We start from the raw sequence: 12433 nt of genomic DNA on the forward strand, positions 1-12433 counted from the left end.
GCTCGCGCGTGTGTCCCGAGTAAGCCACAATGCCATGCATAGTGTCGACGCAGCTTCTGTTCTGCAAGTCGGCTCGACAGCAAAACGCGCTCTCCGCAGAGGCTCGTGACGTCTAGGCCTATCGGTAGCGAGAAAGTGCGATGGTGATTCATCGGTGGACGTCGTCTGTTCCAGAAACGCTGCTGATAGCTCGTTTCAAGCGTCACACGGCACACAAACAAAGCAATGCTCAGTAATACCCACATGCGTGCCGCTAAAATGTCTGTCACTTCTGTTTCTGCACATCGCGGAATGAAATCTGGGATCGCTAGCAGTAGATATATGGAACAATATCGAATTTTCCTTGCTTCGAGTTTATGGAAGAGCATACGAATGGTGGGAACGTGTTGACACTTTTCCTCAGATATACTTTATCCAGAAGAGCTTTTTCGTAATTCCTTCCACCAGCATGTCCGAGTTCGTAATCACTCTGCGGTAAATACCTCCAAAAGGCCCGGCCATTTCGAGCTCACATGCTAGGGTTCGAATTCGAATTTTTGTTTGCTTTTTTAAAAATGTAATCTCATTATTAAAACATATCTCCTGGTCGGAGCAGCCGCAAATGCGCAGCTGTCAGTAGCGGGCCCGTTGCTGACGGCCCACAGTGAAGCGGCTATGCCATGTTACATGTCCGCCCCTTGCTTTCGAGGGTCACTAGCTGACTGTTAAAAAAACTCAGTTTCACTTAAGGCCGAAGCAATGAATGCGATACCAACAAATTGTATTGTTCAACGAAGTAAGGCTAGCAGCTAACTCTTTTGGATCCGATCTCGCATAATTCAACAAAATGCTGGTTTAAGGGAATATGGCCGCTCCAGGAACCGAAGCGTTTTCGTGCTCTGAGTTTTCTAAATGTGAAGTAAGCGTTGAGAGCACAGCAAGTTTACGAACCGTCTCCTGATGCCTCGAGATAGCGCGCGTGCAAGCGACTGCGCCCTTCGAACGATGCGGTCCCCTGGCGTCCTTTCATGCTCCTTACGAAAGACGGGCGGGGCGTTTCCTCTCTGTTTGATGAGCAATCGACAGCAGGCCCGCACGCGGGAAGATGTTATCTCATGCGCTGTCCGTGCGGCGGAGACAGACGGCCGGCTAGTTTAATCTCCGCTTCAACCGCATTCGTCGCCAGCACTTGCGAGCTTTTACCCGCGGCTAGAATGCGCGTGGTGATGTTATTAATTTGGACTTTATACGGAAAATTACGGCAACGCCGATGGCAAAATTCCGCCGAGAGTGTCCATATATTTGCTATCACAATAAAAATTTTTAAAAATTGAGGAGCCATTTCACTCTGTGAAGTGGATGATAAACGAAGCTGTTTCGCACATGGCACCGATGTGACATGGTGGAGGACAGTTTGGTATGTAAGGCCAGGTTGTTAACGGCCAAGGTGTTAACGTTCAATACGCAATATGAATGCGAAAGCCTCAGATGCTTTATCAAACACGAAAATTGACCTGCGGCGTCGTCAATTGATTGGTGCAAAAAATAATCATGTAATGGCGTTATCATCACGTCATAGATCGTGAAAACTTGTGAGATCATCATGGCGTCATATATAGTGATGTCACGTGATGACGTCATCACAGGACATCGTCGCTTTACACTGCTTCCGTGATCGGTGCGCCGATCATGGAGCTAGCGCAAAACCAGGTGAGGTGCACAAAACTTGCAGAGAGGGAGGGGGAGGATCTACCTGTCGATCGAAAAAGAACCTGGCTTTCGCTTTGGAGTTTTGTTAGGGGAATGCAGTAGGGACAGTGTGGCTCTTTGGCATTGAGGCACTGCTGTACATCACGGCGTTTGTCTACCACGTCTGCTGATAGCCACATAGGTGTATTTAGAGTGTTATTTCATAAAATGCAAATTTATTGATCCGGATTTCTGTTTATTTGTTAGTGTCGAAAATAATCGCCAAAGAGGTTAATCCAGAACACTCAACTGCATGAGCTCTTATTTTTTCATTAGCGAGTGAAGTATGGAGTTCTCCTGAGATGATTTTTTCCATGAGATTTGCAATGAATCGAAATATTTCTAACCTTCATAAGAGCCCCATAATAAATTCAGGGGCTTGAATCTTAATGCAATGTGCTTCTGTAGTGCACTCCAGGATGTAAAATTATCTGCTCCAAAGTGCTCCAAGATGAAAATTTTTGCTGCTCCAAAGTGCTCCAAAACGGAAATTTCGCTGCTCCAAAAATTGCCCCAAATCAGAAGTCCTCAGTAGCATCACTGTACGCCCTGATACAAGCATAAGCATCTTTACAGCCGAAGCTTACGCAAGAATTAAATACACCTTGGGCGGTCATACAGTCACACTTCATTAAGGTTAAACCAGTGGAAAGAACACAGGCGAATAGACGCAATATGCGCTTACTTGCAACTCAAAGGTTTCTTAGAGGCAGCATAAAAAGAAAGTGAACTCAAACGAACTGCTCTGCCACCGCCATGTAGAAAACTTGCCAACTTGCAAAAAGGCAAGAGAAGCAAAAAAGTTGACTAAACTAAACATCTTGCAACAGTAGAGGAATGTAGAACATAAGAATAACAACATATTTTTAAAAAAGTCTTCAAAATCCCAAGCAGCCAAAAATATGGATATCTACACCGCCTCCAAGAAACTGATTTCGCTTCATGATAACGTCACTGCAGGAGAGCTGACGCAGCTATCACTAGCATTCTTAATTAACCCATATATGCCCAAACTCAGAAAAAGTGACAAAACAAATATGTTTTTTCAGAAAAAGTATACTTCTACCCTCAAAAGAAAGCACAAGTTCTTTATTTACTGCCAGTATACATATAGGTCACTGGACATTAGGGGTGGTGTGCGCGTGTGTGGTAAGCCTTGAAGCATTCCACGTGCACACCAACATTGCACTTCTTCCTCTCCATGACGTCTTTCATACAAAGCACGCGTTTGCCCGGAGAAAGCGGCTGGCATTTCACGTGCACTTCTTCCTCTCCATGACGTCTTTCACACAAAGCACGCGTTTGCCCGGTGAAAGCGGTCGGCACGTGGCAGCATGAAAAGCAAGCAATGTCTAGGCTTGCACACATTGAGAATAAGGCCTGCTTGATGTAGGAGGCACTAGTCGTCTGCTAAAGAAATAGCGATGTTAGAGTGCATCAAAGAAGCGTCCTATATGTAGTACACTGGGCACTTATGGGTTAAATGGCTTCCATAATTTTACGCGCTGTGTCATCCCTGTGCCTACACAAAACTGTTGTCTTACGAAATGTGGCAATGCACTGAGAGTCCTGTACGATGACGGTTCTGGACATAGACGACCTAAGACTACAAGCCTGCCCTCAAGTCACTCATTAAAAAGTTAATTAACAAGTTTTTGTTAATTGCAACAGTGTCATTGCAGCTGCAGCAAAGTATTTCCCCCTCGACTCGGAGTTGGTGTGCGAAAACGACAGGAGCCGTGGTGTCAGAATTTTTATTAAAAATGTGTAGAGTAAAAGCTTGTTAATTCGAACTTAGTTAATTCGAACTGACGCCCTGGTCCTGGCACAGCCCTGTATATTTCTATGGGGGAAAGCACCCAATAATTAAAACGCATCGATATCCACATCGGTTAATTCGAACTGGGGCCCCTGGTTCTCATCACTTCTCGCAGAAGTCGGCCCAGAGTGATCACAGTGTGTTGCAAAACCAAACCAAACCAAATTTAGCAGAAGATGCAAAATAAAAAGGGAAACATTTCTCAGCAGACGAGGATTCGTATGCTGCACTGGAGCTTTTGAGCAAGCTGCAAACGATGCTCGTGGAGTTGCTACAAAAGAAATGCAAGCAAAGGCAAATTACTGATTACTCTTAATTTGGTTGTGTTAACTATGCCAGGTAAATAAATGTGTTTTGGAGCATAAATAGCATCATATATTTTGACATTTAGGCTCATTGCTCACATGAATGCATGTCGGTTGCTTGTTTCTTGCGTATCACTGATTGATCAATTACTTCTGTTCGCCGTTAAGAGCTCCATGAACTTAATTTGCGAAATCACCGGCAGTGGTGCCTAATTTGCGATAACGAGTCCAGAGGTGGCTTCTTTGGGTTCTGCCCGCACACTGTGGTGTGATTTCTGTTCATTCGAGTGCCCACCTGCTAATTCAAACTCCGCTGAAGTCGAACAATTTTATTGTCCCCTTCATAACGAGCTTTTACTGTATTGTCTAAAAAAAAACAACCTTGTCCACTTTTAGTGGCCACGATTTGAGGCTCTTGTGCAGCCACCTGTCACTATCATCGATCACTATCGTAGCTGTTGTGCTGGCACTCTTTGGCCATCCCTAGCCCTTGTGCCACTAACACCATCATCCGCAGCAGCAGCAGCACTGTGTGAGGCTGACATACATACATACTACTATGCATGCACTATGTATAAAGTTCATGTGCAAAAATGAGGTGGTTCATTATTATTTTGTGAGTGTTGTTCGTTAATGATTGTTCTCTGCAGCTGATGCCCCCGCTGGCAATGTTGGCAAACCCCATCAATGCTGTGACCACCAAGTTTGTGCGCACCTCGACCAACAAGATGCGCTGTCCCATCTTCTGTGTAGTGGTGAGTAGAAGGGCAGCTCATTATGCTTGTCACGCTGTGATCGCCCACCGTGAACACACGGTGCTTGTGTTGCGCTGGGCGGGGAAGGCGCAAAGACACTGCTGCACACCAGCTGTCAAAAATTAGGATGCACTGTTTGAAAATGCATCATATTCGCATAGCATAACTTCAACACACTCAGTATTGCATTCCAAGGAAAAAAACAAAGGAATGCATTGTTTTGTGTGAGTTTCAATCAATAATAATAATTAGCACGTAATTAAATATAATTATTCTGCAATCTGTAAGCTTCATTTTTTGCATCAAAAGAATCAAATATTATTCCCTAAATGCATGCCCAGTTTGTTTATCGGTTGTATTTGTTTTGAGCAAAGAAAAATAACACTCTTGACGTTGGTCCTGCAATGCGGCACTTTGAACGATTGTCGAACATGGTAGTGTCTTCAGAAGAGTGACCCTCTGCAGCAACACGCAGTACAATGAAGTTAAATGACCGCTAGTTGTCCATTCAGGAAGGCTGCACTGCATTTCAAGCCGCTGTGGGTGACGCACCCCTGTAGTTGATGCGTACAATTGTACACACCACCGCTGAAGGGGATGTAGCATCTGTGAGCAATGCTTGAACCCAAGGACACGTAGGTGCTGTCACGTTGACGCCAGGGAGCCCACCACTCCTTTTCTAGTTCACTGTACCATGGCACATCCAGAAGAGAAACTGTTGACGTGATGTGGGGATAGGGAAGGGCGAGGCACACGACTCCTGGCAACAGAGCCAGTGCGCCCTATAGGAGCCTTGTTTTGTGATATGCACGAAGCATGTGCTGTGTAAAGGCCCAACCAGATTTCCCCACAGAGTGGCTCACTGCCCCATGGCCTTGCCCAGGCGGCCTTAACGGAGCTGTTCACCGCCGGTCCAGCTGGGTTTGATTTTGGTCGCCAGCAGCTGGCCGTGCACTGGAAGCGGCAAGCTGTGCTGGGCTATGTTGGCCAGTCAGCGCTCGGCTGCGGCCGGCTTCCAACTGCCTAAATATGAAGCTCCTAGTCAAAATGAGTACAACCACAAAAGCTGTGCACTTCATATATGACAGATTAATAGCAGCCATCCAGATGCGACCAATATTACGGGATTGTGCATAGGCTGACTACAAGGACGTTCGGGAAAAGATCAGCATTTTGCACTAGATTGAAGTGGATATTCAAAGTGACCCTTGACGGTAAGTTAACAATCATTACAGCACCTTTATTAAAACATATGCCATTTGTTTACATTGGCATGCCCTGTTTCATTGGCTGGTGAACTGTGTGCTGTCTTGTTGCACTGTCATTTGAAGTGGGCATTCGTAGTGAGTATCTTCATCTGTTTCTTGTTTAATGATAGATGGATCCTTTGTGTTCCAAGTCTGAGATGGGGTGTTGGCGCAGTCCACACATGACCCGAGAGCAGTGCATGTGATTGCAGCGGCGTGTCTGAGATGATTGCGGGGCATTTGCTGTCCGAAAGTTATTGAATAGCTTTCCCTGGCCATTTGTGGTTTCGAGTCGGCATAGGCCAGTGTCAAACGAAAGAGCAAGGAGGTACAACTGCAGTGTTTGATCATGCGCATGTGCAAGCGAGCTTATACACCAGAGCACGCCTGTCTCGCACCCAGGCTGCTGGCGAGCCGAGCGCATACTCTCGCACCCAGACACTGGACTGTCATGGCGCACATGGGTTGCACCAAGTAAAACAAGGCAAGCTGCAGCCCTGAGGCTTTTAAAGTGCGAAAAAGTACCCGCTTACGCCGCTTCCGTGTATAAGAGCTCGTCTGGCCACTACTGCGTCGTCTTTGGATGCCAAAACAAGCAGCGCAACAGGAGGATATTACTTAGCGCTGTCTACAACGATCACGACGCTCCATGGGAATTGGGCTGGTACGGTGTTTTCAGCTTCGCCGCAAGTGGATAATTGTAATTCAAACAGAAAAACTGAGAGCCGAGTGAAAATGCGTGCGTAAGTACACAAACTGCGTTTATTCTAGCGTGATGCCCACCTATTCCATTTTACGAACCGAATTTGCATGACACGCAGCTGGGTTGAAGGCAGCTTTGTGTGGGGGTGCACTCAATACCCTTCAGCGTTTCCTTTGACGGAAATGTAGTGCAAGGTAGTGCTTTCAAGCACAAGCAAGCAGCATGCTTTGCCACTTTCAACGCAGTATTAAGCCTTAGTGCTTTCGATGGCATCTGTGCCTTGAAGATTACAAGCTTTCATCTTCAAATGGTAGTAAATGGTACGGTGTTCCTGAACAGCTGGCCAGAACTTCGTGCCTTCATTCCAGTGTTTGATGTCCCCAAATTTATTTGGACACAACTTCAAGGCATCCAGCTGCACAGAATACATATTTTGGTACGTAAGCAAACAGTACCCGCACCAATGTCCTTTACATCGTAGATGCAGGCGTAGCGCTAGCTTGAAGAGCGAAATTTTTAGCATATTTACCCAGCACCCATTCAATGAAAGATAGCGGGATTTCTCCCATTTCAATACCGGCTTAACCAAGAGTAGTACAGCTTGTAAAGCATCATTGTTGTAGGATTGAAATCGCGCAGATAGCTTCCAAAAGGGATTGACGAACGATACTGCAGGTCATACTCAGCAACGTTGCTTGTTGGGCGAGTTGGAACGAGTCAGTCATAACGTAGTTCAGCGCAAAAAACAGGCAACAGACGAGTAAGAGGACAAGGACACAGCGCATTCTTCCAACTAAAGTTTATTGGATTGGAACGCATGTATATATACACACTGAGATCATACTGAGTCATACTCACTGAGAGCACGCTTTTGTGAGAAGACACATTCTTGTAAGAGCGCTCGTGAAAAAAAATTACGTTCCGCGAAACTACCCGCAATGTGTACACTAATTATTACGCGATGCATGTTGAAATGATGAATTTTCACAAAATGTTGTGCTCAACTTGTAATATGCGGCAACAAAACATAGTTGCACTCTTTCGCAAGCTGCACTGCAATTACAACTCGGGCGTACTACAGCTAGAACATTTTTTTACAAATGTAACAGCGTACGTACCTGACGAGGTTGCTTCCGCAGCTTGCTCAGCACGTACTGTATACATTGCGGACTTGCATGAGCACGGTGTTCTTGATGTTTCAATAAAAACAGCGAAAATGTCCAGGCTAGAAAAAAAAAATGCGAAACACGCTCTCCGGTAGACTGAGTTTCCGAAGTTTCGCGTTTGCTCTGTGTAGCGTTTGCTGGCATGGCAGTCCATGGACGTTGCTTCGTCGAGTTTCCGATAGATGGCGCAACACGCGATGCAAATATGGCGCTGCGCATGGAATTTGCTGTGTTCTGGTCTGTAGGCCTTTCTGCAACTACATTTGAACCTCTTATAATTCACACTGATATAGCGAATTATTGGTTATAGCAAACTAATTATGATTTTTGGTTGGTCATGCTTCATTTCAGCGACATTAATTTATAACGAAAATGTGAGAGCCGCTGCGATATTGGTTGTATCGAAGAAATGTTTGGTTTGCTAGAGGCTCAAAACTCGAAAGGTGGCATAAAAAGCAAGATAAGCATAATTCACTACCTCCTTTTTTAAAATCTGGATGTGAAATGGTTAAAAATGTCGTTTAAAAAGCTGCGGAGATCACATCAACAGATGTCACATCCTTCTTCAAATAAATGTTCTGTCAAACTAGTAACTTTGTTCTGTTGTAAATTCACCTTCTTGTGTTCTGGTCGATTTAGTTTGAAATGCCAGAAGGGGACAGATAAAGCTTACCTCGTGTACAGTGGGTTTGAAGCCTAGAACAGTGTGTTTTGTACCTAGGATTTCTGCTGATTTTTATCTCTACAGTTATAATGAATATCCGATATAACAAAGTAATTTATGGCCCAGTGCTACTTGTTGTGACGAAGTTCGACTGTTGTATACTCGTGTGTTTATACAGTAGAACCTCGTTGATATGTTCCCGCGTAGTATAATTTCCCGGCTCCTACGCTCGAAATCGCGAAAATTAAAAATAACCCAATACAGCTGTGTGTAATACGTTCCAGTTAGTACATTCCCGGAAAATACGATTGTTCGGCAGCAACGTTCAGCACCATGGAAAGCTGCGGTCGTATGATACGTTTTGTACTCAGAAACTCTCATTCAGGTATGCAAAAAGGGCCCTCTCCTGTACTTGTGAAGCGTGAAGTGGCAGACAGCCGCCGCGCAGCGATGGTGGATTCTCCGCAGTGCCTTTCCCCCCTCTGTGATTTCTCTGCTTTGCTCGATCGTCCCCTCCATGTCTTCTCCAAATTGCTCGATCGCCGTTCTCTGTTAACCACACAACGACCCGAGGGCAGGCGGCGACGCTAGCCGTCAAAATCTTCAAACGGCTTTAAAAAAAAGTATTTTCTGTAGCACTTGGCGCGATTTTGCTGAGCACTGCAGATCCTTCATCCATAGCACGGTACATAGATGCACACTCGTTCCACACGCTTTTGTTCAGACCCCATGGCTAAAACAACAGCCGGGGGAAGTAACAATGCGGCCCAAAGAATGGAGGCTGTCGCTTCTCCTGTCCGCCATGGTTCTGTACAAGATTTACGAAAATGCACGTCGCATCGCCGCCGCTGCACAAGACACCGCGACAGGTAACCATAGCAACGCCGCGATTGTGCCCAGTGAATTTCTTCTGGAGCGCGTTCCTTTTCGGGTTGCTCTTCCCGGCGCAGTTCCAGTCGGTGTTCATTTTTCTCTGGCTGGACAATTCTGCCTATCAGTGGTTTGTCAGAAGCTGCCAGAAAAAATTTGTTTTGGAAGATATCTGGGAGGTTTCTGGTTATCAGACGCCAAAACGAGACGATGCGTGCTCGCTGCCATCTTTGCGAGGACACGACAGATCGCAATGTGGGCGCTTGGGGACTTCACCTTCGGTTTCCATTATGCCGGGTGTTATCTTTTAAAGCCCATTCCGCCGTGCGAGATGGTGCGATTACGAGTGGCAATGAACATACCAGCACATGTCTCAAGTTAAGACAGAACGCAAACTGATCAGTGCGAGTGTGTGAAGTAGTATGCGATAGCCGCAAGCAGCTGTTGCTTTCGGGGACGCATATCACTTTCGTGAGATTTAGCATATCGTGTCGTACCGCGATTGTTACGTGCCCTGGGAAGAGTTGAGCTTCTTAAGGCTTTAGCGGGGCGGCAGTTTTCTTCACGGACGGGGCCAGTTACACGTGATCTTGCGAACGTACGTGATTGTATCCCAAATGCGTATGCTCGAGAATATCACTTCCGCTCTCCGGCAAACCTAGCCCCATATTTCCAAGTGGCAATGCAGAAAGAACCGAAGCTCGTGTGGCGCAAAGTTTCGTCTGCTGACACCGCGGTAGCATTTCTTTACGTTTACGCTGGTTGTCCCAGAGTTCGATATTGCAATATTCGGGTTGTCTCAGGATTTCAACACAAGTGACCACGACGCTATTTTCAGTCAGGACCGGAACTAGCTGGCTCACCTCTGGCTGCCAGTAAGATGCCAGGAGTTCGAAAATCAAACAGTCCCTCCATGTTCTTTTAGAAATGTTTTTTGCCCTTGCACCTCAATATGGGCTTGTCAGCCTCAAATTTTACTGGATTCGGATCGTACGTTTCCTCAGATCGTACGTTTATTTTCCGCGTTTTTTTTTTTTTTTTTTCGGGAACGTATCAGCGAGGTTCTACTGTATTATAATTTGTTGCGAGTAAGTTGCGTTGTTCAACCTGGCCACTACTTGGCTCACCCGATCGCCATGGTAGCTTCACATATTGGGTGCCACATTCTTACAAGCTCAAAGGAGCAGGTTCAATTCCCTGCAACGACGGCCGCATTTCAATGGCAGTGAATATAAGTACACGGGTGAAAGACAAAGAGCACCCCTGTGCTTATATTTAGATTTATGTTAAAGAACCCTTGGTGGTCGAAATTGATCTGGAGTCATCCACTTAGCTGTGTCTCAATCATGTTCCCGTCTTGGCACATAAAACCCCAGCAGTTATTATATAACATTGTGGCTCATTAAAGAGATACTGAACAAAAGTAGGAAAAAAATGACGAATGCATCAATATACCACTCTGAAGACGTAACTGTTCCAACAAACGGTTTGTTTCACATATTTTTGAACAGTTGGCTGTATTTTGGGTGAATTATTAATGCATGGTGGCTGCATGTTGGCGCAGCCGGGCTCTGCATCGATGGCGGTGATGACGTGAAATGTTCCAGTGGCGGACGCACGGTACACGTTTTCCTGTCCTGCTACTTCCCTCTCTCCACTTCTCCTTGACATCCCCCTTTACCCTTTTCACAAAGGTGCTGAGATGCTCCTCAGCCTGTAGGAGAGAGAGAAAAACATCTTTATTATGTAAGTAGAACAATAAGCATGGGAGGAACCCCTAGTCCGGGGTCCCTAGGATGACTCCGGCAACGTGTTGAGCCCGCTGTATGATGGCTCGCAGGACCTTGGGAGGTCCATCGCGGAGGGCGTTGTCCCACAGCTCTTTTTTACGTAGCGGGCAGAGGAGGGGTGGTAATGGAGGGAAAAGGTTTGCCGTGCACTCGATAGTGACGTGGAAGATGGAGGATGACCTGCCGCAGCCTGGACAATTGTCGGCATAACAGTGTGGCCAGAATTTGTTCAGAGAAACAAGATTAGGAAAAGTGTCCGTTTGCAACTGACGTAGTGCCACTCCTTCCTCGCTCGAGAAGGATGGTGGTGGCGCAAGGTGAGTGCAGCGAATGCTTCTATAATGACAGAGAATGTCTCCGTAACGCAGCAAGGGATCCCCCCACCCTGAACTGGTTGTTTCACCACGCCGGGCCGCCCGGAGGGAAATATCGCGGGCAACTGCATGTGCGCGTTCATTGCTCGGCAGCGAGGCATGACCAGGGGTCCACATTAAGTGGATTTGGGAAGGTGTGATTGAATCATTTTCCGGGATCTGTTTGAGAACTTGTGCTGCTCTCAGAATGCCATGTCCTGATAGGAACGCCCGGCATGCCTGTTGCGAGTCCGTCAGTATACACACTTCACTTCCCCTGGAACACGAATGGCGAGAGCAACACCGAGAATTTGTCCGTACGCGACATTAGTACCGCACATTGCAACAGAGTCCTTCAGGGATTCAGTGCCATCCAGAACTATGGAGGTATAGCCCTCTTGAGTGCGCGCTGTGTCTGTGTATGGGGCCTGGGATTCTGGGATGTTTTCGAGCATGCGGTTAAGGTAACGCACACGAGCTTTACGCCGTCCTTTGTCATGCACTGGGTGCATATTACGCAGCAAGGGATGAATATTCAGTACCTTGCGTAGAGCGGGTGATAAGGTCGTTGGGCGGGTTTCAGTTTCAAGTGGGGGGACAGAGTGCCCTAGCCGTGCGAGTCCTAAGTTAAGGAGACGGTATGTGGAAGTATGGTGCAGGAGGCCACGGGCCAGCTTCGTCTCTTTACGAATGAGGGCCTCAACGCGAAGTTGTTGTGCTTGGGTCAACCGCTGAAAGGGAAGATGGTATGTAAGACGGCTGATGATGCATGCCTCCACCAAGTGCAGCAGGTCCTCTTCTCGAAGAGCCGAGCGCCTGTTAGAGACCCGCCGGATCATGGCCAGAATTTGCTGTTTGTCGGGATAGAAGGGAAACAGTATAGTTAGACCTGCCATCCGCCTGGACGTGTAGGCCGAGGATGTGAGCACGTCTGACCTGTGGTATGGGTATACCATCCACGTGTGCAGTGAGGGGCGGCATAGGTGAGGGGCTGCGGGAGCTAATGATTATGAGCTCCGACTTTTGCGGAGCA

The 12433-nt window shown here is 46.7% G+C and overlaps 1 protein-coding gene across 1 annotated transcript in view; it reads left to right on the top strand.

Moving 5' to 3' along the window:
- LOC119390989 (pre-mRNA 3' end processing protein WDR33-like) overlaps positions 1 to 12433 on the top strand; it is a 277891-nt gene that overhangs the window by 22122 nt on the left and 243336 nt on the right. The window contains 1 exon segment of the mRNA XM_049415008.1: positions 4503 to 4607. Within this exon segment, the coding sequence (XP_049270965.1) occupies positions 4503 to 4607 (105 nt within the window).

This window comes from Rhipicephalus sanguineus, chromosome 4 (assembly GCF_013339695.2).
Source record: "Rhipicephalus sanguineus isolate Rsan-2018 chromosome 4, BIME_Rsan_1.4, whole genome shotgun sequence".
Lineage (NCBI taxonomy): Eukaryota > Metazoa > Arthropoda > Arachnida > Ixodida > Ixodidae > Rhipicephalus > Rhipicephalus sanguineus.